Below are 24817 nucleotides of genomic sequence, written 5' to 3'. Positions count from 1 at the left end.
TTTCACGCAAGGTCCAGTAAATGATGGCAGCCCCACCAGTATGAGTGTACTAGCTGACCCTGAGGTCGTCAGATGAAAGATGTCTCTGCAGACTGGGGAAACACCCTCGGCTTAATTTGCCCAAATGTTGTGTGCCAAAAATAACTAAATGATCTAACAGACTTCTCCAGTTTTATTCTGTGTATTGGCTTATTCTCTCATTATTACTCCATTTGGATTTTATTTTTTATTTTTTGCAGTATAGAAAGGAATAAAAGGATGAAAATAAAATGTAGACTATAAATTTAAAGTGGAAAATGCTGGATTGTTAATGGCAACCACAAGCCAAACCAACAAAAAACAAACTTGTAGGATGTTGTTTTATTGTGTTATCATGCTGAGCAAAAACATGTCATTAGTTCTAAAAATGAATTATAACCATTAATGCACATTTCCTCTTATCTCCCACTATGACAATCTTGTGTCTGTATATAATGTTGTATTAATTATAAAGTAATTATGCCTTAATTATAACCACTGTGAGGGTTTTCATGTGTTGTGGAGGAGCTACTGCAGTTTGGTGGGAAAGTTCACCCCATCCTCTGTAAATCATAGTTTCCTCTAAGATAAGCTGCTCGGATGGAATGAGACCAAAGAGTTTGGTGACGCAGGCACATTGTGGTCCATACGTCTCCTTCCCATTTGCAACAGATGAAACGTGAGCCCCAACATGTGTGCCAGCTGAAACTGTTCCTCCTTCCTGATGTCAGAGAAGGAGGCCCAGACAGGGTGGGGGAGTACTGGCTGATTGAAAACAGGCATGAGGGGAAGTGATGTTTGACTTCGTCAGACTGTTGGTCTGCTCTCGGTTTTTCCTTTCTCTCCTTTCCCTGACTCATTGAGGCTCTGAAACTGTAAGGACACTGATTTTGTGTAGAAAATCACATCATAGCTTTGAGATCCACAATGCCTGGTTTACAGATTGTGCAAAACATCCACGGCAGAGATGTTGCTATTAGAGACCAAGCATGGGGTATCACTGTGAAATCTGATGAGTAATGTTGATGCTGCTCTTGACAAAATCCAGACACTTTTACTTGTGAGAAAATATTCGCTAAACTACAGTTATTCTAACTTCAGGTCTTGACTCACAGACTGGCAGATAGTCAGGCAGATAGTGTCTGCATTACATTGTGTTTATGGGTGATACCAGTTATCTTGTGATTTTATTTTGTCATCTAGTTAACGCCTGTTGTTGTGAAAATTATTGCCCAAGTGCATCTGTGAGGAAGTGGAGATTGAGATTGAAAGTGTTAAGATATTTTATTTTCGTAATAGCACAACACTGTAAACAAACCCCAGCAGAAGTCCTGCAGGCCAAATGTCACTTAGAGGGAAAATTTGCCATGTTTTATGTGGATGTGAAGTCAGTGTTGATGGTAAACATAGTGAATTGAAGCAATAAATACTCCAGGTCCTTGTATTTGTACTTGTATTGCAAACTTCCAACAGCGAAAATGAAAGATTGGAGTACAGAGAATGTTATGGACAAGGATACATTTTACAGTGTTTCAGCCGACTCAGATATTCAGCCTTATATAGCCAGACTAAATAGCCGAAGAAATGTATCAGAGAGAGGCTGAGTCTGTGAGAAGAGGATATCGCCGACAGGGACCATCCAGAACCTAAGCTGCTGTAAGCAAACAGCGACCGGTGGTGCTGTTTCTCAAACTGTCCTCTGATGCCAACAGAAACTGAATCATTCTTCTGCAACTAATTTCAGTATAGAAGGCAGTTTTTGCTGGACGCTGACGCCAAGTCCACGAAAGCATCACAAGTTTGCTTGCAATGCATCATGGTACTTGGAGGCACGGTTCTGCCAGCTGCAAAAACTCAATTTTCTTGATCAATATAGCACACACTGAGGAATTTATTGCTTCAAGTGACTACATTTACCATTAACACTGACTAGACATCCACATAAAACAAAGCAAACCTCCTTTAAGTAGAAGTGCAGATGTCTTATGAGCAAAACATACAAAAAGGTTTACGTGACTGATATCTTATTATCTATAACTTTATGAGATTAATGATTAACTGATGCAACAATTCATCTTGTTAGTTTGAATCACTTTTAATACAATTGGGTTGTCTTAGGGGGTCACAAGAAAATCTGAAGAGTTATGACAGTTTATAGGGTTGATAAACTCTATAGATAATTGCATTCGACTTTTTTGGTCTCTTCTCTAATTTTTGCTTTTTGCAATTTTAGCATTGGCATACAAGGTTACTTTGTACCATTAACACTGTATGTCTGCTGTTCACCTGTACTGACTTTAAAATGATGCCACCATGCTAACTTTCCAGAGTTTAAATAATTTCACCTTGATCTGTTACTACCATATAATGTTTTGTTTTAAAATTGAATTAGATTTAAATCTAATAATATAGCCTTTTTGGATCATATTTCATTATTTTAGTTGCTGTTGCTTACCTCCTCCCTCTATTTGTCCTCATGTTGTGTTATGGTGCGCCCCAAGGATCTGTCCAGTTTGTCCAGTATGTGATTCCATTTGGGTAGATAATAAGCATTTTATAAGTTGTCTCCTATCTTTGAGATGCAGGCGATCGAGTTGTATGTTTTGTTTAAATCGTCCACTCTCTAATTGGCTGGCAGATAATTTCTTATAGTTCTCATTTCTGCCTCTTAAACCTTGCTAATCTCACCATTTAAACTAAGACTCGTCTGTTTATGTTTGCCTTTATGTTATATTATTTATTTACATGTATGTTTTTTGCTTACTGTACTTTCATTCTCTAATTTAATTTTTCATTTTTATTTTGCTTTATGTTCTTTTTAAACTGTCTTATTTTGTTCCATTGCTCTTTTTAAATGTATTGATTGTTTATATGTCTGTACTTTTGTTTTGTAAAACACTTTGAGCTGTATTTTGTGTGTGAAATGATGCTACATAAATAAATTGTAAAGTCATCTATTATTATTAGGCCAGTCACGTGGATTCTGGTCAAGTAAAACCATCTTGTATTTAATGCCATCAGAATAGAGAAGTTAAATGTCATGTGTGAGAGTGTGTGCATCAATGGACTCATAACTGTATAATATTATATAAGAGATCATATTAAAGTACATTTACTCTTATTGTTTATTCATCCTTTATTCAATCATTTATTCAATCCTCATCCACGCCTAACATCAGAATGTGTCCATTATCCTTAGCCCAGAAATATGAAAATGACTAATAAAGGTGCACTTGACGTTTTAAAAAAAGCTCTTTGGGTGTTGATCTGTATGGTCAAGAGCCACTTTAGTGTTTGTGTAACTGGGAACACCTTATTTGTGATGTTGTTTTTTTTCTGAACGTAAAGATTTGCCTGTTTAGTTAGCTCCACAATTGTTTGCTGGTATTACAAAACAGGGTGTCTCTCCACCACACTTTTACTGCTCTCTATAAAGCTATAGCAAGAGCTCCACCCTACATGTTATGTAAAACATTTTTCCATGAAGGTCACAGTTCCTCTGAATGTCATATCATTCAATTGATGGTGATAAAAAAGCTGTTTTCCCACCCAGCTCATGAAACTGGGAAGTTGGTTACCTTGTTCATAGATGCTCCTTATACAATCTCCTGAGCATCATACTGAAGCAGGACATGTTAAACTAAATTTACGTAATATTATTTTTCTTCAAATTAATATAAATATTTTTATACTGTGCTCGGTTTGAGCTTTTTAAGGATTAGGAAATGCTCCCGCATATAAAATGTTGAAATGTTTAGACACAAATCACAACACCATAACTGTCATAAACAGAATATACTTAATACAAAAACACTCAAAACTCAAATAAATTAATAAAAAGGCCACGACGCTGCCAAATAAAATGAGAGTGGAGATGGCGAAGGTGGCCCGGAGATACACCACCACATATAAAGTAGGCCTACTGAATATATAACAAATACATAACAGATTGTTGCTCTTCTATGAAAACCATCTCCAAACATCAACTTTCCATGAGCGAAGAAAAACATCCCTTTTTTCAGCTTTATGACAGAGTACAGTATATACTGTAAATCATTTAGATCATTTGATTGAAAAATTAACAAGTTTACACGACTACACCACCTATTTTGTGAGATTGTAACCTACCCACAAAACCTGTAGGATAAATTATGTAATTTGTCTTAAAAATGAGTTTCACTGTCACAGTTCACACCGTTTAAAAGAAAATTAATTTCCACCATTGTATCGTGGGATTTTGATCCAAAGAAAACTGAACTGCACTCATTAGAAAAATATTTATTTTTTCATTTTTATACATTTTCCATAAATTGTTTCACATTTTCAGACAATTTCCAGCCATTACAACAAGTGCATTGCTTAGAAAATACATATAATAACATACATATTTTTGTCAATTTTCCTCTGTGATATCAAGTCAAACAAAGTGCATCTTACATAGTACACCCAAACCATGTAAAGAGAAAGTATACAGCAACAAAATAAATTACAATATATGAAGAAACATCAGTCATCATCATTTCAGGTTTCACGAAGTGACTCTGTGTTTACTCATAGAGGTATGGTTCCGTTTATTTGTCTTGTACATTTTTTCCACTGCACAATACTACTGTACTACTGTTATAGTTTTATTGTCTGTATTTTCAAGTAATTCTGCAAAGCTGCAGAGAGTGCCTTCCAGGATCCAGTGCAATAACAACAACAGTGATGAAGTAATGGTAACTAAACTGACACAGTCAAGCATGAGTAAGTGGAGTTCTCTGTGTTGTTGAAGTAAGCCCCCTACACTTTAACCACACCCTTAAATCATATATACATGAAAAAAGCAATTTTCCTATTTTTAGATATAAATATCTGATGGAAGGCCACCAATGCCGTCATACTCTGATAATCTGACAAAGAGAAATCTGAGAGGTACACAGGCCCAAAAGCCCTCTGTACAGTTTCACTTAAATGTGCAACAATATCTCCATATAAATCAAACATTTGTCCTCACATATATGTATATAAGTGATACTTCTTCACTTTTTCTCGGAAATGCACTTCATTAATGTTACCAATATATATTCCACTTTTTTTCATCTTACTGGTTTAGCAGCTGCATGAAAACTCCTGTCCATCACTTACTAAAATGCAAGACAAACTAAATACATGTAATCGACTGAATAAAATGAGATCTACGGCTGAATTCAAGTAAATTATCTTCCTTGTATTCACCTACACTTTCAATGTGTAACTTTGGGCGCGTTTCCTACATAACTTTCGGAACCACACCCAGTAGAGGAACATCATAAGCAGCCAGTAACACGTATAGGCCGCAAAGCCAAACACAAGAAACGTGGTCTCCAGAATCTTGGCTTGTGTTAACCAGTCCAGCTGACTCTCCTTGTAGATTGTGTAACCGAGCCCACCTAATAAAATGGCCGCCCACACTGATAGTGGCAGGAGGGGCATGTAGTTTCCTACAATCTTACGCCTGCCTGATGTCCCCCAGCTGCTTTTGTTCATGGTGATAATGGCAAAGTACTTTGCAGGGAGCAGGCTGGTCATGTACAGAGCTGAGTAGAGGGACATAAATACCATCACCATGTCTCTGCGGAGGATGCAGGCGTATGCTGCTTTCACCAGCCCGATCAGCTGTATGCAACACAGAACCCAGAGGATGTCCCACAGCGTGCCTGTCCAAAACAGCTTAATGATGGTGGCGGTGACAAAGAAGGGGAAAACACCTGATACGATTGACTCGTAGGTCATCCACAGGTGGTGCTTGTGCCACCACATTGCATTGTAGAGCCACTCACGGAAGTAAGATTTTGTCCAGCGAGTCTGCTGGTTGAGCCAGCGCAGAAACTGAGCAGGTGTCTCCGTGTAGCATTTGGAGCGGGCTGTGTATCTACAGGAAATGACAAAAACAAGATCCATGACACCTTCGTCATAACAGCAAAGATTACACCACAAAATAAGTGTGCCTGGTGTAATTTCTGTGCACATTATTGAAAACCGCCATACTTTGTAGCATAGCCCATGCTCAGCATTCGGTTGGTAAGATGTCTGTCGTCGCCAAATGTACAGTGAGATCCCAAAAACTTCTGATTATACCAGGACTCCAGAAACTGCTGGAGGAGATCGTTCCTGTACAGACCTTCAAGAAACCACAAACACAAAAGAAATATTTCTTACAACGAGTCAAACCAGTGCACTAAAGCCATGATTACCAAAGTTTGAATTGTAGAATCATTACTTCTGCCTTGCGCTTACCCAAAGGACCACTTATGCAGGACACACAGTTGAAGAAGGACTGGCAGGACCTTTCAATGTTGAATGCCATCCAGTACCTAAGACTGCTCATGAAGCTGATGTAGGAGTCTTTCAGGTTGAGGATCATCACATCTCCTCCCACAGCACCGTACTTGGGGTTGCTCTCCAACACTTTGCAAAGCTCCACGGTGGCCAGAGGGTCCAGCTTAGTGTCTGAGTCACACACCTGGGGAGGAGGAAAACTTTCATTTAACTCTAACTTTTCATTAAATATGATCTCAACTGACAAAATAGAAACATAAATTCTAAAGAGAAAGAAATACCTGTATATAGTCAACTGATGACCCGAGTGCTTTAAACGCGGTGTACATCACTTCCCGCTTGCCACCCCACTTCTGCATGATGCACACACACCTCTTGCTCTGGATCAGTCGCTCTACCTCTTTTCGCTGTGGATCTTCTCCTAAAATACAATCAGCATCCCCTCCTGGGCCCACAGCCATTTCCACATCCTGCTGGGCCTGAGTGGGGTCCCATGTATGGTAGTTGTTCTTCCACACATAACAGCCAGGGTCTTGGTCAGCAAACACCTCTCTGAACATGTTCATCATATATCGGTCATCGTCCGTGTTCCCATCTATCACCATGATGATGCGCAGCAGCTCCGGGGGATACTTGAGGGCCCTGATGGAGTTGAGGCACTCCCTGAGATAGACGGGGTCCTCCTGGTAAGCTGATATGGTGAAGCCGACGGTTTTGGTAAAGGTGCATGAATCTGTGCGAGCTTTCATTCGCCGGTGCTCAATGAAGGCGAAGAGGCTCTGGACCAACACGTGGAGGGAGAGGAGTAGTCCATAAAAGCCAAAGGAGATGATTCCATATGTGGAGGTCGCCAGCTGGAAACCCTCAACATAGGCCCACACCATCACGCCCAAGACCACCAGAGCAAAGAGGAACGTGAGGATGGCACGGATTATCGAGCCCAGCTTCTTCAATAAAGGCTTCAGCTCCATTGTGTTTCTATACCTAAGAGTCACAAAGACGCCACAAGTTAGTGTGGCTTGCACCAGTCATGCTAAAAATGTATGCAGACGCCCACTTTGGTTTGGAAAAAAAGGGTGTATTAAATGGAATTGGATGTTTTATGTGGACTGTTGTAAGACATGTTAACGAGCTGTATAAGTTGGAAAAAAGCACAGCTATCATGCACATAAAAAGCTTTCAGCTCCAGTATATTATTTTTAAAATCCTGTGTACCAATTAACATGATATCAGTAATAAAAACATATCAATTTTTGAAAATGTATTAAATGTGATAAAGTAATGCATCTTTGGTTTGGTTTTAAACATATTTAATTATGTCTTATTAAACATAAAATCATCTTATATTATATATAATAATTTTTTACATATCAGAAATAACTAAATACTGCAAGGTTTTCTCAATCATCACACAAGGAGCACCATACCTTAAACTGTGGCAGACCATAAAAGCAGCAATATAAGACAAGAAGTACCACCTGAGCGTATCAGTCCACCATGAACCATCAAGTAGTCTAACAGAGCAATATAGATGTAATATGTAAAGCATTTTTGGAATAGCAGACATGTAATATCTGTTTTTATTTAATGACCAACCATGATTCTACATAAATTATTGTTTATATTTGAATCAAAACCGAGCTCTAACAATACAAAATAATAAAATAAATAGATAAATAAAACTAAATTAATACATGAATACCCTACCTGATGTCAAGTTCCTCTGGCTTTAAATTTGCGAGACATCCACTCGGTGGTTCTCTTGTCTGGCAACTTGGCGTGAAGTCTGCTGCCTTTATAGGCTACCAGGTTGAAGATGGAGCCATGTGCGCGTTTCTTTTTTTTTTTTTTGTCTTGGGAGTTATCAATTACGTTGACTCAGTCTTGAGTCAGGAGCAAGGCGGTGGCCCCGCCGGCTGAGGACACCAGTGCTGCTGTGTTTTTTCCTCCTTTACCATAGAGATCGTGAGTCTGACATCTGATCAGATTGTTTCCTAAAGAAAAAGGTTCACGAAATTTGGGAGCTTCCCGTAGACTCAGATGAGACAGTTCAGCCCATTCTGTGAAAGGCTTCTCTGGCGGGTTCCTCTGTATTTTCGCATCCGCACCTCTGTTTGCAACCTCTATGAAGACTTCTGAAGTTATCTATTCTGAAGTTATCTTGACTGATAATTTGTCTCTTACAGCGAAATTCAACCCCCCGTAAGCACAATATTAACCTAAACCTATCTTAACACCATTTTATTACATCTTACTTGTCTTTTGTTTGACTTTATTTTATTGCCCAACCAACTGCAGCTCATCTGTGCACAGGTAATGTAAAACTTGCAGTCAGTTGATGACTGTAAGTCAACTGTTTTACCAGAAACAGTGCTGCGATTGACCAGAATGCGAAGGTGTTCAATCACAGTAACCTTGATAGTGAAAAGACAGACAATCCCAGAAACTGCAGCAATCAGGCCTGAACACAAGTTTGATGTCGCCCTCTGCTGGCTCCTGTCTGAAACTGCAAAAGTCAAATGTTTGGGGGTGATTGAATAGTTAAATTAGAAGAGTCAAATAGGAGAGGAGTAAAAGGAAGTCTTGTCTCTGTGCTAATCTCTGACTTCAGAGGACTCTAAAGCTGCCCCTTCTGGTTCACTGAGTTGCTGCCACTGTCCTGACTTTAACCATGATTACATCCCGGGAGAGTTTCTTTACAGGCAAATCTGTTGACCGCTCATGAGCGTCCACACCCTTAGCCACAGGAGCTGGCCTGAGCCATCAGCACAGCACATGTCAGACTCAAATAGAAGCCACCAGGCAGCTGATGTCATGTGTAAGTCACATGTCAGTGTAGGGACGAGGGACTGGCTTCACCTACTGGATATGTTATTATCATGGGGTTTCCATGAGATCTGTGTGTTTTCATTAATGTGCTTTACAACGCTGTGTTGCAGATAACCGTGTTTTCTAGATGCAGCCTCAAGTTTTGCCTGCCGGGTCATGAGAATCCTGGGTTGTGATTGGCTGTTAATGTTGTAGCTGTTATTGCAGTACAGTGTAGTGCAGTACCGTAAGACAACAACAGTGCGCCAGCTTTTCATACACAACTCTATATATGAAGAAATAATGGATACAAATCATTTGATTTTTTGCTATTGTTCCTATATATTGTCTTTTCCTGTCAAATACTTTTATATATGTCTGTGTAAGGTATAGTATTTTAATAAAACTTGTAATACACTATTATAATTAAACCATCACTCAGTCAGTCAGCTTGTTACCTATTTCCCTGTGCTTCTATTTCCCTTTTAAAGCTTCATTTTTATGTAAAGGTCATGGCTAAACTCAGTTTCTCCTTACACGACGATGGCTAATCATTGCAGTCACTGAGGGATAAACTGCATAAGCCTGCGACCACATCAATGACATGCACTGTAAAGGACACTGCAGAGGGAGAGGGACTCATTTTCAAGCTGCCTTGACTTCTAAGTGGCTTATAAAAATGGTTTGTGGAATTCTGTAGTAGTCAAAACATGGACATCTGTGTTGCCAGAATCAACATCCTATCTGCGGCCAAAGAAAAAAGTGCAGTATCCAGCGTGCCTCATAGAGATGAAAGCTATTTGTTGCACATACTGAAGGCTATGAATCCTCAGAAACCTCATTCGGTCTTTATTCGGTGGTCAAGCAAATGCCGGGTGACTCAGTCCTCAGCTCTGTGCCACACCCAAGCAACCAAAATCCACTTAAATCATTTGTGGATTTTGTGATACTCATGCGTGCACCTGATGCTGATGCTTCATTGCCAGTTTCAAAGAGGTTAAAGAGTCATTGGCAGGCGGTTAGTTACTCCTGTAGGGGCTCAATGCTCTTTTCATTTTACCCAAAACACAAACTGTGCTAACATCACCTTTCAGGCCCAACCAGCACACCATGGGATTCCAGTTGTAATCTCAATATAGCTTTGATGAGCTACAGCTAAGAAAGTTACTGGATAGTCAACTGTCTAAGTGCTACATTTGTAGCAGAGCTCCATAATCAGTGATTATGGAGTGTGGCCAGAGTGTGCAACATGCTTTACAGTTTCAGCCCACAGAGAGCAGTGTAGCAGCATTTTTTGCCCGTGGTGATTTACTGTTGGCTGACTGTAAATGTCAGCTTTGCTCCTCAACTTTTCTGTGTTCTACTGAGGCATTCTTGTGCAAGAAACACATCTGCCTATTCATTGTAAGAGAGTCAGAACTTGTAGAGCCAAATTTGGTGACAGCATGGGAGGCAGCTAGATCTGCTACACGGTATGTTACACTCTGAGATACTGGCCATTTTGATTTACAGTCACATTTACCAAAGCTATGACTTATGGTACTGAGCGCGTGTGGGTTTTCAAACACACACACACACACACACACACACACACACACACACAAATGAGACACTTGTTTTAGACATCTCCGGAGCAAAACACCTGTACGTCAGTTCACTGTAATGTAAAGTCTGGGTGAGAGCGGTAGCCTCTTGAGGAAGCAGTCACTAATGTGTGTGTGCTTGTGGGAGGACATAAGGGGAAATCCAGATGCATTTCTCTTCACACAGGATGCTATATTCGTAGATACGGGCTGTTGCTCTCATTCTAATGATGCACTAATAGAGCTGTAAAAACCACAGGGTATACACAGCACGTCTTAAAGTTAACTTTAATATCTTTGCTGTTCATCCAGACGCCATGGTGTTCTTGATCCAGGAGATGTAATTGCAAACTTTTGTGTACACCCCGGGCTTGTTTCTCAGAGCGCAGCCATGTCCCCAAGACACAACTCCCTGGAGCTCTCCATCACACATCATGGGACCCCCGGAGTCCCCCTGAAGAAAACATTAAGTTCACTGCTACATCCTCACTATCAAGAGAAACACTTGCTGTTTTATATTCCTGCAATGATAATCTCCACATTACCTGACAGGAGTCCTTCCCTCCCTCCAGGTAGCCTGCACAGATCATGTTCTCAGTGATTTGGAAAGGATATGCATTAAAGCAGGTGTCATCGCTCAGGAGAGGGGCATCCAGACACTGCAATTTATCAGGGTACCGTGCTGGAAAAGAAAGAAAAAGACTGCACATCAATATTTTGATGTGCTCACACAGTGAGATTGTTTGTCTAGCTTGCAGCTACTTCACAGCATGTAACTCACAGCCCTCATTGCTCGGACGAAGACTCCCCCATCCAGAGATTTGGCACATCGTCCCATCGCTGGCACACTTCGAAGGAAGCGTAGCAGGGTGTACGTATTTGTTCAGAGAAGCAGGTCGACTCAGTTTGATCAGCATGATATCGCTGTCCTGTGTGCGGGAGTTGTAGTTAGGATGGCGAATAAACTTTGCAGACATAATGTGCTGTTCAGTCCCCTCAGGTTCCCAGATGTCATGCTCTCCCAGCCGAACTTCTACATTTGACCTGAAAGAAATAAATCTGGTTTTTAGGTTGCTAGTTTAAGGGAAAAATCACAATGAAAAAGGCTTCATTTTAAGCTTCCAAACACAACTGGCTGCAAACAGAGGTTAGCAGTCGTCTTCCTTACTTTGTTTTGCAGTGTGCAGCCGAGAGCACCCACTCATCAGACAGGAGAGTCCCGCCACAGAAGTTGTACCCAGTGAAGAGAGACACTTGGTAGGGCACAGAATTTTTTGGACACTCATACCCTCCAACAATCTTGTCATCCTGTTTCAGGGAAACTACAGATATTCAAAAGTAAGATTAAAGAAGTGACAAAATCAGAAAATTGTGTCTGTGGCACCATTTGATGCCCCATGACAAGACTTTTTCCAGTATCTATATTTTATACTATACCTGCCCCTCCAAAGAGAGTCAGAAGAAGGAAAAGTTTCATGCCTTCTGTCAGTCTGGCTAGCAGATTAATGTGCCCTCACCCTATTTTCAGGTATTTTCAGTCCTCTTATCTCCTTTCTCTCAAGGTCCTCTATCGTCACAGGTACACCTCAAACACTAAACATGTGTTACATTTCCCCAGAACACAGAGTTTAATGTAAAGTACACAGTAAAAACAGACAAACATTTCAGTTGAATAGTGTGAAAATAACTGAGTTTTTCCAGTGAATCTTGAGTAAGTTTCATTTAAGCTTACAGGTCTTTGTAAATTCTATCTAACTATGGGCTAAGATGCTGCTGTTGAGTAACACTTGGTGTGTGGGTTTAACTCGTGTGGTTAAAGAGTCCTTGGGGGGAAAAAATTGTTCTTTTGCAAACCTGCCATTTTCTAACATCCAGAGAGTCAAAATATACCCCAATTATTTTACTGTTTTAAAGCTTACTCAGATATATGATAGGTTGTCTTCTTATCAGCAAGCTGCAGACTGGAAAAATGCATGTGGCTGTGTTGCAATACAAGATATGAAAGTGTTACTGTTTTCACCTTTTGGATGGTTGACAGCCATTACATAAAATAAAATTCCTGACATGGACACATCTAACAAGCTCAGAAGAAATGCAATACAGTGTCTATAGTACCAGTGAAGTCTCATTTGTTGATACTGAGAGCAGTTATTTCCTCATTCATTTCACTTCATTAGTTAATTGTAACTAACACAGAATTTTTGTCAAAATTTGTTTTGGGAGCCATATTTGCAATTTAGATAAGCTACAAGAAAAAAGGAACTATCTGTGAGGCTTTGACAGTTTCATCTTACGGTACTGTTTTGAATTTCACCCTAACCTCAACCATTTCCCCTTGTCTTCCTGGTTTGGTTTGGTCATCGCTGAGTCGATGTTTCAGAACAGAGATGTAGACTCCGTTACTCATGTATGAGCATAGGTGTTTATCAGCACCAGACAGGAAAACATTTAAATGTGAGGGTGCTTTTAACCAAGCCCTATGATTATACACTTAAGGTTAAAATATAACGCATTCCCATCCAGCACAGGCAAGTTTCTCCCCCCCTCATTACTGTGTGACACACACACACACACACACACAGAAAGAGAGAGTCTGTCTCATTTCTTTTGCAACCTGCATATGATTGTTTGTTTTCTTTGATTGCAAACAAGTGAACTAACTTGGCACATTTTGCTGAGAAACTCATTCTCTGTAAAGATAAAAACATCTCAGGTTGCACATGTGTTCACTGTTGTGATCTTGTGTTTGTTCACTTGTTGAGTCCAGATTTCACTAGACCCACACCATGCTGTTACACTGTAGTGATACAAGTTTTCAATAGTAAACACAAAGTTACAGGACATTTCAGTGCCATTTATTAGAGAAAACTAAATTGCCAAAATTGTTAAAATGTGCAACAAATGCAAAGAGTCCCTGAGCTAACTGCTCAGAAATGTCTTTGATAGTCTCACATATGACACCCAGATGTCCATTTATATGCACATATGTAAAACAGCATTCAGGATGCGATCAGTTAGATTAAAGATAAATACTTGGCTGCCATCTCGGCATTGACCTTCAATAATAACCACAGCAGTGTTTTTTTTCCAGTATTTGCCACATAGTTACAAATATGGAAAATATCAAAAATTCTATTGATTTCTCCATCTGGTGCTCTCTGTTTAACAGTTCCGGTTTCCCTAACTCCATTCCACTGTACCTCAAAATACCCTCGGACAGACAGAGAGAGCACTGTGTCAAAGATCTGTATGACTTATGCATTGCCAGGCTTGTTTGCCGTCAGACAGAGCCCGGGCTGATTATTTATATCCCTTAGGTCTGCTGAAGGGGACCAGGCGTTGTGGTTGAAAGTAGGGACGAATGTAAGGAAGTGGTTTAGGTTATTGAGGTTCAGCTTTTTTCCCCGTGTGTGGTGTATTTCATGGAAAAAAAATGTCACTGAGCCATAGGGGCGAAAGCCATTGGCACCGGTTTTGACTTGAAAAACAAAATTCCTGATCTACAAGGGTCTGATTTCCAGTCAGCACCGCAACAAGATCAACAAACCTTTGAGGTTTCAGGACACAGCAGAATCCCAGTATTTGTGTCTTTGTGACAGCGTTACCGGAGTACAGAAGTTTCAACACAACAGTTAGTATGCCAACGCTTCACAAAAGGAGTTGTGGATTTAGAAATGCTGTGAGCTCACAGTGTTTTGTACACAACAGGGACGAAAAGTACAGGGTGTACGACAGTGTCGCTGGGAGCTGGGAGTGTGTCATTAGTACTTGACTGTCCCACACGCAGACACACACAGACACACACAGAGACACATACACACTTTTGCTTTTCAGGTCCCCCATTCTCCCAGCTGCTTTAGTGAATAATAAACCCCCAAACTACAACTGCATGTATCACTCTCTGCTAAAGCTAAATTCCCTTCAAACCTCCACTAGTTGTTTTACACACCCAAATTGGTATTTGTGCGGCACACACATAATTGCACGTTTGGTTGGTAAATCAAGAACTCTGGCAAGCAGTGGGTTCTGAAGGCTTCCCTCAAACTATAGCCTTGGGAGAGCTATTAATATCCCCTACAGACACCAGCAAAATGCCCTGTCTTTAAGCTCTGTTACAAAACTACACAGCAAAAAAAATCACATTTTAGCGCAGAAATGAAAAACTGGAGGACGTATCGCTCAAGACGATCATGACTAAATTAAACAAAGTAGTCATACTGTCTAGACTTTAGCTAAAACAGTAAAGTCATTTAGTGTTACAAATGGAGCTGAACACTTCACTGTAGATTTGGAGTGAGTGATGAAGAACTTAACTAGGTCAGCTTATTTTAAACTGTTTCCTGTAGTTAGAATGAATTGTTTTTGATCCTGGTGTAAAATATCTCTCAGGGGGAAGAATATTCATATGCTGAATATTTATCCATCCATAAAAAAAAGGCAATGATAACACAGACATGAGTCCTCCTACACACTTAAATAGGGTGTTGCTCTGAACTCATGCAGGGACTGAGAGCATGTACACGGACAGATCCACAGACATGTAGTGTCTCTCTCTCTTTCTCTCTCTCTCTCTCTCTCTCTCTCTCTCTCTCTTCCTTTCTCCTCCCCTCTCTTTTTCCTTCCTTCCTCCCCCTCACATCTGGCATATTGGCAGGACACAGTTCCTGTGTGTTGTGTGTGTACATTAGCATGGGACTCAGTTTTAGGGTTGGGCAGGCTCTGGCAGCTCACACTGTGCGAATCTGATCAGTTCAAGACTTTGAGCCTCATTGTGTTTCACTGTGTGAAACAACTGTTGACTTTTAGATCATCAAAGTAACCACCATCACTAAGATGCTTCTCTCTCTGATTGCTTGTTAATATCATAACCTCAAATGTTGATATTTAGATGTTGTTTACCTCTTTTTTCAACAGCGAGGATATTAGTTATTAAAAGGAAAATACTGATATGCAGATATACAGATAAGTTATTTTTTATTTTGATAAGTTTTGATTTGACATATTATTTATATAATTGATTTATAGTGCCAGGTATCAAACTTCTTTAAATTCAACATCCAATAAGTATGATACTCAAATGAGTATTGCCAATCAACATGTGTTTCAATATAAATTGGAACAAAGCAGCTGTTGTGAAAGATTTTGGCCAAATGCTTTTCAACATCTGCTTAATTCCTGTTTTCTGTTTTGCTTATCATTCAAACTTAAAAAGAACTGATCTTGTACACTGGTATTCTGGCTTCAACAAAAGTGTTTTTACATGAGAAATGTGATGAAATACAGGTTACTTGGAAACGTTCACCATTTTTTGCAAGTTGTGAAAGTAAATTTGATGGGGAAAAAAAAAAACAATTTTCTCAGAACTACATCATACAGATGTACAATTGCGTAGAGTTGTGGAAAAAGTAAAGAGGAACCTTGTCGGAGGAAACACTGCTGTTTCGAAGGCAAATGGTGGTCACACCAAATATTTATTTGATTTAGATTTTTCTTCTGTTCGTTCACTTTACTTTTTGTGTATCGATAAAAATAAACAATTACATTTTATAGCTTTTAAAGCATTCTTACTTTACAGCATTACAGCACCTTCATGCCTAAGACTTTTGTATGACCATGAAGTCAAACTCAGATTAAACATTTTCCCCCCACGGAAAGGTAGGGCTGTACCCTGGGGACATGAGACAGATTTTCAGTCTCTCCAGCCAAAACTCCCCCATGTCCGCGCCTCCATCTGGCTCTGATATATTTCCAGTGTTTTCATCTCTTCCTGTTGTGACGTACCTCTGCTGATTTTTTGCTTAATTGATTAAATATTGTGCATCATCAAACATTCCACATGTGATATTTGATTGAAGCGCTCATTTAAACAACAAACTGTTCACTGCATGACCGTTCAGGATGTTTCTAGAAGTTTCAAGAAGTACCTTCAAATGTTCTGGTTTCCCCTGTTATTTGTTCAAAAAAAAAGAAAGTCTGTAGGTCCATGATTTGGCAAGGAATTGGGATAGAGATCAGTTTCAATTTCTGGGATTTATCTGAAGAAGCAGGAATGTGCCAAACAGGTTTAAAAGATTAAATTGCTGGAGATTACAGCTTGCTTGTGTATATGAATTGTCTTTTGATCTAAACTAGCAATCAGGTTTCTGGTTGTTTGCTAGTCCCATTCTGTAGTGATTCTTACTCGTATGCACCTTTTGGCCTATACTGTAAAAGCCAAATGTTTCAGGAATGCATGATTCAGTGTAATGAGTATTTGCCCCAGTGGCTGAAAACATCCCATCCTATGTTAAGAAGTTCCTTTTTTAACTTTGGAGTACATGCAAATGTTTTGTGTTAATTACCTACAGAAAATGACTAAGCTCAGAAAACCATGATGTATGCTTACTGTTTTGAGTACTTTGTAGTTGTGCAGTGTCAGACTCAGGCTGTCTGATGGACGAAAACATTCTTTAAAAAGGCATTGACTGCACACAGTGAAAGCTTGCAGTAAGTTATGGTGCATATATGGTGACACTGTTCCAAAGGTGAATTTGATATTAGAACTGTTTCATCATGCGACTTACTGTATAACCACTACATCCTATTACACTTCGGTAATAAAAACATACAGGGAACTATTCATTCTTACACCATTTAGAGGCCAACTCATTTTCTAGCATGTAGGGCAGCCTGGGACATCACCCTAGAAGGCACATTTTCTTGCACACTGGACCACAGAAAAGGGCACTCCTCATCATGTTTTGCTGGCGCATTTTCAAAAATGCACCAGTGTAGTAGTGTATTTGCTTGTTAAAATGTCCTGTTTCCTTTCTTGTTTCATAATTTAAAAGTGTATTTCTCTAAGATATCAAAGATAGCAGTTGCAGTTCAGATGTGTTTGCAGGTTTGAATCTCCGGAGGTACTGCAACTGTGCATCCAGCTTCAAATGAACAGTGGCACAGAGGGAGTAGCCTGCTATTTCATAAAACTGGAAGGCAACCCTGAATTATCAACTGATGCTGCCGTAACTTTCTTATACATGGTGCAGGGTGAAGAGAGGGCACATTAAAACTATGCAACCTACATGTCCAGATGTCTATTCACACAGTCAACACAGAGCTATTACACTAAACCTCAAGCAAACATGAGCTCAACCCGCACAGAGAAAAACACATTACGCAGCAGGATCACCGCTGCACATGAGAAGTCACAGCTCCACTCTTTCTCAGTAGTCATCCCAACAACCCACAATTTATGCATTTAGTTGTTTAGTTACTCTGTGTTTTCATTTGCGGAGTTCCCCAAAGGCTTTATCATGCTGCATTTGAAGAAGACTTGTCTGGACACGGTTTTTGTGTCAGATTTCAGATTAGCAGCACACTTGCAGATAAGAGACAACAGCATGTATCCCTTCGTCACTCCAAGGGGTTAAAGTGACCTGTGCGTTAAATCCACATACACAGCTTCTTCATACTATAACCCAATCATCAATAAGGCAAAAATTTGTCTTTTGCTTCAGTAAATGTGTAAATCTTGACCTTGGACTAGAACGCATGAACAGTCAAAGTATATAGCAGAAGAGGTTTAATGGTCTTTAAATGAGGGGGGTGCGTGCCGCCTGAGGTCCCGCCTCGATGTAAGCGATTACGTCACATATTTAAGGAGTCGGGGATCAAGTCTCCTCAATTCCTTGCAGTCTGGTGGGACTTGTCCAGTGTTGCATTTGCAGCGGACGCAACCTCGTCGCAGTGGCGCGCTGAGAGAGGTACAGTAGCTTTGTTTTCCTCAGAGACCTTAGCTCAGTGTATCACACCAAACTGTGGGGAAAAAACAGACAATAGAGGAGCTGATGTGGGCTGTTTAACATGACCTGGTTAAAATCTCAGTCGGGAATTTGAGCCGCTTCATTTCATAAAGCTTGCTGCTTTTTGAGGTCGACAAAGGTCTTTATGAGCAATAACTCTTAGTTAACCCGGGAACAATTTATAGGAGTGCAAATCAGATACCTAAGGAATGCTTAAGGAATGCATGATGATTTAATGTATGGATTGATGCAGGATGTTATCAGTAATCAATTTGTGTCTCATCATTGAGTAGTTAGGTCACTGACTTTATGTGATTGGTTCGCACTTAATTGATCATCAATTAAGGACTGCTAATCCACAGATAGTTCATACATTCATTGATAGGAGACCTGACCAGCTGGACTCCTCTTACATACAAGTACATAAAGGTTGATTTAAGGTTCACGTATGTGCTCAGCATCTCTGAAAGAAGTTTCATATTTCTAGAATAGATACTGTTTTTGGGCGTCAGATACAAACATTTACATGCTGCTGCAAGGCGCAGTGGTGTTTTTGAGACATTTACAACCCAGAGGTTAAACACAAGTTGTTGGATTTTTTTTTTTTAATTATATGTGTGTTATTGTTGAAAGACGCACAGTGTAGCACGGTGGAGAAATATGCACTTAAACCGACATCAACTAGCAGATGCCAATTAACAAATTATGATTTATGTTTAGGTGCATCTTCTTTTCTGCCTGCTAATACCAGATACCACTGGGTCATGCAACAACATGTACATGCTTGTATGTGACGCCCAGTTTTAAAGTAGAACAGAACCTATTCTTGTAGAAATATGAAGCTATTTGTTTTTTAATCAAAGAGGCTGAGCAAGTACATGGTCCTGAAATAAACCAGAATCATGTATTTTCTCAGCCAAGGGAGCTGATTTGGTTGATTGTCAATTAATGTGTGAAATGTAAATTAACAGTCCTTAATTGATGATCTATTAATTGTGAGCTAACCTCATAAAGTCATAGTGACCTGGTCGTTTGTTAATGGTGAGCAATAGGAATCAGTGATATTATGCTAATTCATAGAATAAATCATCATTGAGAGTCACTGAGATTTCTACCCTTATTATAAAATGTCATTAAGCCTAGATATCAACAGCACATGGGAACACTTTCTTGAATAAATTTGTTTTATAGACTGTGGTTGACCATAACTTTGCAGATCCTTTTGCTCATCAGTTTCTGTTCCATTTTATAAATTTCATTCTGTGGGCAAACTGGTGACTTATAGAGATTCAGACTTATTATGAAGCGTAGCATAGAAAGGTTGCTGTTTTTCTTCAAAATGTTATTTAGATTTGTCTTAATGTCTGCTGCAGTTCACAAAAAGGTCGTATAATGAAGTACTGCAGTGCGGTTGGGACGGTTCAAGTCAACTCCATGTGAACAGCATCTTCTAAAGGCCTTTTGTGGAACTGACATAATCTCTGACTATGCTTTTGATGAGAGCCATTTAGGAAAACATCCATCTTGTGCATCATTAGGGGCTGTTAACTTTTGTTTTTGCTTTTATTGCAGGTCTCAAGACAATGATGGAGCTAATGACTGCTACCCCTTTCTATCACATCAATACAACAGATGCCACAGGAAAAAATGGCTCTTTTTATGACGACGATGATGAGTATGACTATAAGGATGAGCACGCTGAGCTGAGACAGTCTCTCAACATCATGTCCCTCATTGTTTACTGCCTGGCCTTCGTTCTTGGTGTGTTTGGGAACGGAGTGGTTATCTGGGTGACCGGGTTCAAGATGAAGAAAACAGTGAACACAGTTTGGTTCCTCAACCTCGCCGTGGCCGATTTCCTCTTCACTGCATTCCTGCCCCTGAGTGTGACGTACACAGCTTTGGATTTCCACTGGCCTTTCGGCAAGTTCATGTGCAAACTGAACACCACTATAAGCTTTCTGAACATGTTTGCCAGTGTCTACATTCTGGTGGTGATCAGTGTGGACAGATGTGTGTCTGTGGTGTGGCCTGTCTGGGCCCAGAACCACCGAAGTGTACGCAAAGCGTCCTGTGTCAGTCTGGGTGTTTGGGTACTCGCTCTGATTCTCAGCGCTCCATATTTCATCTTCAGGGACACTGCTCCATCGTATAACAATGACGACATCATCAACTGCTTCAACAACTTTGCCTTTTCTGATGACTATGAAACACTGTCTGTGAATCTGCTGCGACAGTTTCGTCATCAGGCTATGACCATCACCCGCTTCCTGCTGGGATTTGTTGTCCCCTTCACTGTCATTGTCTCCTGTTATGCTGTAATAATCCACCGTCTGAGGAGAAACCGCACCCTGGCCAGCCGGTCAAGTCGCCCCTTTAAGATCATCGCTGCAGTTATCACCACTTTTTTCCTGTGCTGGGCTCCTTATCACATCATGGCGCTAATTGAGTTGGTAAATCACATGGCTAATCATGCAAGTGAAACATTAGACCATGTCACCACTATAGGAGTCCCCATAGCAACCAGTCTGGCCTTTCTCAACAGTTGCCTGAACCCACTGCTGTATGTGTTCATGGGCCAAGATTTCAAGGATAAAGTCCGCAAATCCATCCTGAATGTATTAGAGACTGCCTTCCAGGAAGAGGTTTCTCGCTCTTATACCTACACAAACTCAATGGTCACCAGTCGGAGCAAAGAAAAGTCTGTTTCTGATGCAGAGGTATAATCATGATGTCAATAAACAAATACTGTAACTGTACATAGAAATCTTAACTGTATATAACAAATAACTTTTTTTTGGTTTTTTGAATTCAAGGACCCTCAAGGCAACATTTCACCTGTCACAGTTTGATTGATATGAGTTTTTTGACTGGCCAGCTGATCAGGTCTAGAAAAGTCTTCAGCCTTTTGAAATGGTAGAAAGTTGAAATATTTTTGTTAAAGGACATTTGTGCTGGTCGTTATTAAAACCAGACATTACAAAGTGCTTTACAAGGGAAAATAAGACACATATGCTGACAAATCTATCTATCAAACTGAACCAATAGGGTAAGTGGTTATATTTATCTTTCAATGAACAATGTTGCTTCTTCACTAGTCTGTACCATCCCAGACCTACTAGATATATAACGTGCCATCAAGTGAAACCAGTCATAATTTTCATCAATAACATAAACTAATAAGGCTAGTGTGACAAAGAATCTCACGGCTTCTCTTAGCTGACGTATGGAAGAGCTAATACAAAATCTACAGTGTGAAACAGGGAACCACTGCACAAACAAGCCCATCGAAAGTTAATGTTGTAACTTTCCCCTCACACCCATCTGATCCCAGTTTCTGTTCCTGTTGTGTGTGTACATGAGAAAATTCGACACATGACAGTTAGTGAAATTAAAGTGATCATTTCCACCACGTTTGATACAACTCATTTAGTCAGTATAGTCATTTTTATTAAGTAAATCACCCTGTAATGTCTATTTCTTATTGACTTCTAAATGTCTACTGCATGCGTTGATAAACATGTTATTTTCGTTTATTATTTAGCACAAGCTAAATTTAGGCAATTAATAGTTAGCCTAATTAATAGTGACTATGGGATTATTAATGCTTATTGTAACAGCTGCATTGTGTGCTCAGCATAGTTGTAATGTTTTCTGTGTTTATTTCAGAGAGGAAACTAAAGATTATTTTCATCGGTTAACCTGCCAGTTTTTATCTGGAATATCTCTCAATTAATCATATTGGTCTGTTAAAAACAAAAAAGTGGGAAATTGCCCTTTCCAGGTTTCTCAACAGTCCAGTGCGATACCTTGTGTCTTGTGTTGTTCAACCAACAGCAAAAAATTTACTATCAAAAAACAAAAAAGAGATTGTTCACATTTTAGAAGCTAGGACCGCTCAATTATTGGCATTTTCACCCCCAAAAAAGAATTTAAGAGAACAATCATTTATCACATTTTTACCACTTAATTTCTAATGTTGTAATTGTTGTAATTGTGAATGAGTATGAAAGAATAGTCTCCTGTATGAATGATGTGTGAATGGGTGAATGAGGATGTCATGTAAAGCGCTTTGAGTAGTTGTAATAACTAGAAATACAGACCATTTACCATTTACCATAACATGCAGACTCCACACAAGACCCCAGGTCCAAACCTAGATTTGAACGCGGAACCTTCTTGCTGTGTGTGCCCCCTAGCAAACCCAAGATAATGATATCTAAATGGACTATATATGTTTAAAAATACAAAGGAGGGGAAAATTGTGCATAACATGTATTGATGAAAATTGAAAGTTCTCTACTTAAGTGATTTAGCACTATAGTTTTTTCAAACTTTTTGGTTGTTTGATTGCTCTGTTTTGTTTTTTAGCCATTGTGGCCAACTGTACCCAGGGCCCATAAAAGATGACAATGATGATGACTGTTTCCTTTATTATTAAAATATTATTCTGATTTGACCGTTTTTCCACTCATTATGTACGTGTTGTAATTACCAGATAACAGAAAATGCTGAGTAGTCATTGTAAACACAAATTTATGTCTGTCACTCATACAACTCTTCTGATGTGACACTTGATTATTTATCATAATTAACAGGTAGCCAATTACAGGATGTACTTTTAGTAACCACTTATTCACAGTTGGGTATGACAGGTATCTTTCAGAATTTCACAAGAAATCTAATTAAGAGTGCAAGGAAAAGATAAAAAAGACCTCAACTTGTGAAATTACCTGAGTGCTAGCATTGAGTAAGATAGTGTGTCATAATCTCACTTCAGATCTCTTTAGCTTACGTATGGATACACAGAGTATAGTTCATGTGTTCAGCTTCAGCTGGACAGAGGCATGCAGGGAGCAGCTTTATATTTTATAAAACTGTTTAGTAAACCTCATTTATTGACAGGTTTTGGAAGGTTTAGTTATGTAACCTACATGTACAGATGATGATTTCACACAGTCAACACAAACCAACATCACTGACACTATAATGTAGTACAATACTGTATCTTTATGTGCATTATATTGCTTGAAGTATCGGAGAAGACACATTTTTTGTTTCTGAAAACATGAAACCATTTTTATTTACACTACATGACCAGTTTAAATTTAATAGACTTCAGGGAGGAAAAAAGCACGTCACATTACTACCAACAGGATAGCATATATTCATCTGTCAGTTTGTCCACAGATTCATCCTCACCCCACTGGAGCTTTAAGAAAAGTAAGTTACATTCGTTATTCACAAAATGTAATGATCAACAAGGTTGTTAACAGAGCTCTATTAATATAGCATCATTCATAGAAACATGCAGCCCAAAGTGCTTCACATGGCAAAATTAAAACAATGAAGCAATAAGATAATTAAGGTCAATAAAAATAACAAAATGCAATACGACAAACACAAGGGATACAGTTGATGTAAAAAACAATAGTTAGAACTTAAAAACTAAGGCTGAAGTATTACTTCAAATTTGTAGTTAAAATATGACAATGAAATCATCTAGTTTGGGGCAGAGAGACCTCTTACATTGGATTTGACTTATAAACCAATTAAGTAAAACCCAGTTAGGTTACTGTCAAACTGAGCTCTCAGGATTTTCCATCTATCATTTTCTCCCTGTTTCATTTCGGTACTGAAATTAAAGTTTATTGTTGTTATCGATTGAGCCCCCATTTGTTAAAGCTGTGGTAGGCAGTTTATTTGCCTTATTTAATTGGGAAAACTAGACATCCGCACCTCCTCTTGGCTGTGCATGCTCCTCTTCCATGGGGGTCACAAAAAGAAAACATTAGGAATACAGGGACATTGTGGTTATATTAGATGTTTTTGAGGGATACAGAAATGTCACCAGTGTTGTTCGTGGAAACGTTTTGTGCTTGCGCAAACTTATTTCTTAATTCTTAAGCAATGGGTCTATACAATCAGTAGATTATGATTGCACAACAGGATGCTGGCATGATGGAGTAGAAAACTCCACAATATATTAGAAAAAGATATTTTCTTACTTCTGATCTCTTATGGATAGATACACAGAGGCAGAGGTGTAGTTTATGTGTCCAGCTTCAACTGGACAGAGGGAAGCAGCGAGCAGTCTGATATTTTATAAAACTGTGTGGCAACCATGAATTACTGACAAATGCTGCTGTTACTTTTCTGTAAGCTGGTGCAGGGTGAAGAGAGGATGCTTTCAGTAATAATACAGATGTTGATTTCACACAGTCAATGCAGAGCAACAATGTCGACAAAGTTAAAGATGCTGCTCCAAACCCCATAATGTAGTACTCTACTGTAAAGACACATTTTGTTTTAAAAAACATGAAA

At 39.4% G+C, this 24817-nt stretch overlaps 3 protein-coding genes across 3 annotated transcripts; 1 reads left to right on the top strand and 2 right to left on the bottom strand.

Annotated features, from left to right (window-relative positions):
- Positions 1–5235: 5235 nt before the first annotated feature.
- has1 (hyaluronan synthase 1) lies at positions 5236–7289 on the bottom strand. Its single transcript, XM_070834648.1, has 4 exons — positions 6600–7289; positions 6277–6502; positions 6028–6160; positions 5236–5911 (listed from the first exon to the last, which is right to left on the bottom strand). The coding sequence occupies exons 1-4, from the start codon at positions 7287–7289 to the stop codon at positions 5236–5238; spliced, it is 1725 nt and encodes a 574-aa protein (XP_070690749.1).
- Positions 7290–10983: 3694 nt separating this feature from the next.
- Positions 10984–12216, bottom strand: LOC139204709 (trypsin-3-like). Its single transcript, XM_070834673.1, has 5 exons — positions 12147–12216; positions 11878–12031; positions 11491–11753; positions 11255–11391; positions 10984–11163 (listed from the first exon to the last, which is right to left on the bottom strand). The coding sequence occupies exons 1-5, from the start codon at positions 12184–12186 to the stop codon at positions 11014–11016; spliced, it is 744 nt and encodes a 247-aa protein (XP_070690774.1). The 5' UTR covers positions 12187–12216; the 3' UTR covers positions 10984–11013.
- A 7860-nt stretch (positions 12217–20076) lies between these two features.
- On the top strand, positions 20077–21325 carry LOC139204699 (chemerin-like receptor 1). Its single transcript, XM_070834658.1, has one exon. It carries the CDS (start codon positions 20077–20079, stop codon positions 21217–21219), a length of 1143 nt encoding a protein of 380 aa, XP_070690759.1. The 3' UTR covers positions 21220–21325.
- Positions 21326–24817: the final 3492 nt, after the last annotated feature.

This window comes from Pempheris klunzingeri, chromosome 8 (genome assembly GCF_042242105.1).
Source record: "Pempheris klunzingeri isolate RE-2024b chromosome 8, fPemKlu1.hap1, whole genome shotgun sequence".
Taxonomy (NCBI): domain Eukaryota; kingdom Metazoa; phylum Chordata; class Actinopteri; order Acropomatiformes; family Pempheridae; genus Pempheris; species Pempheris klunzingeri.
The sequence above is the reverse complement of the archived record's forward strand: the minus strand, read 5'-3'. Positions and strand labels throughout refer to the sequence as shown.

Coding starts and splice junctions, on each gene's coding strand:
- has1 (XM_070834648.1), bottom strand. CDS start 7,289: ATGGAGCTGAAGCCTTTATTGAAGAAGCTGGGCTCGATAATCCGTGCC. Junction 6,503..6,599: donor CATCAGTTGACTATATACAG/GTATTTCTTTCT, acceptor CCTCCTCCCCAG/GTGTGTGACTCAGACACTAA. Junction 6,161..6,276: donor CTGCATAAGTGGTCCTTTGG/GTAAGCGCAAGG, acceptor GGTTTCTTGAAG/GTCTGTACAGGAACGATCTC.
- LOC139204709 (XM_070834673.1), bottom strand. CDS start 12,186: ATGAAACTTTTCCTTCTTCTGACTCTCTTTGGAGGGGCAG. Junction 12,032..12,146: donor GACTCTCTTTGGAGGGGCAG/GTATAGTATAAA, acceptor GAATATCTGTAG/TTTCCCTGAAACAGGATGAC. Junction 11,392..11,490: donor TCGTCCGAGCAATGAGGGCT/GTGAGTTACATG, acceptor TTTCTTTTCCAG/CACGGTACCCTGATAAATTG.
- LOC139204699 (XM_070834658.1), top strand. CDS start 20,077: ATGATGGAGCTAATGACTGCTACCCCTTTCTATCACATCAATACAACA.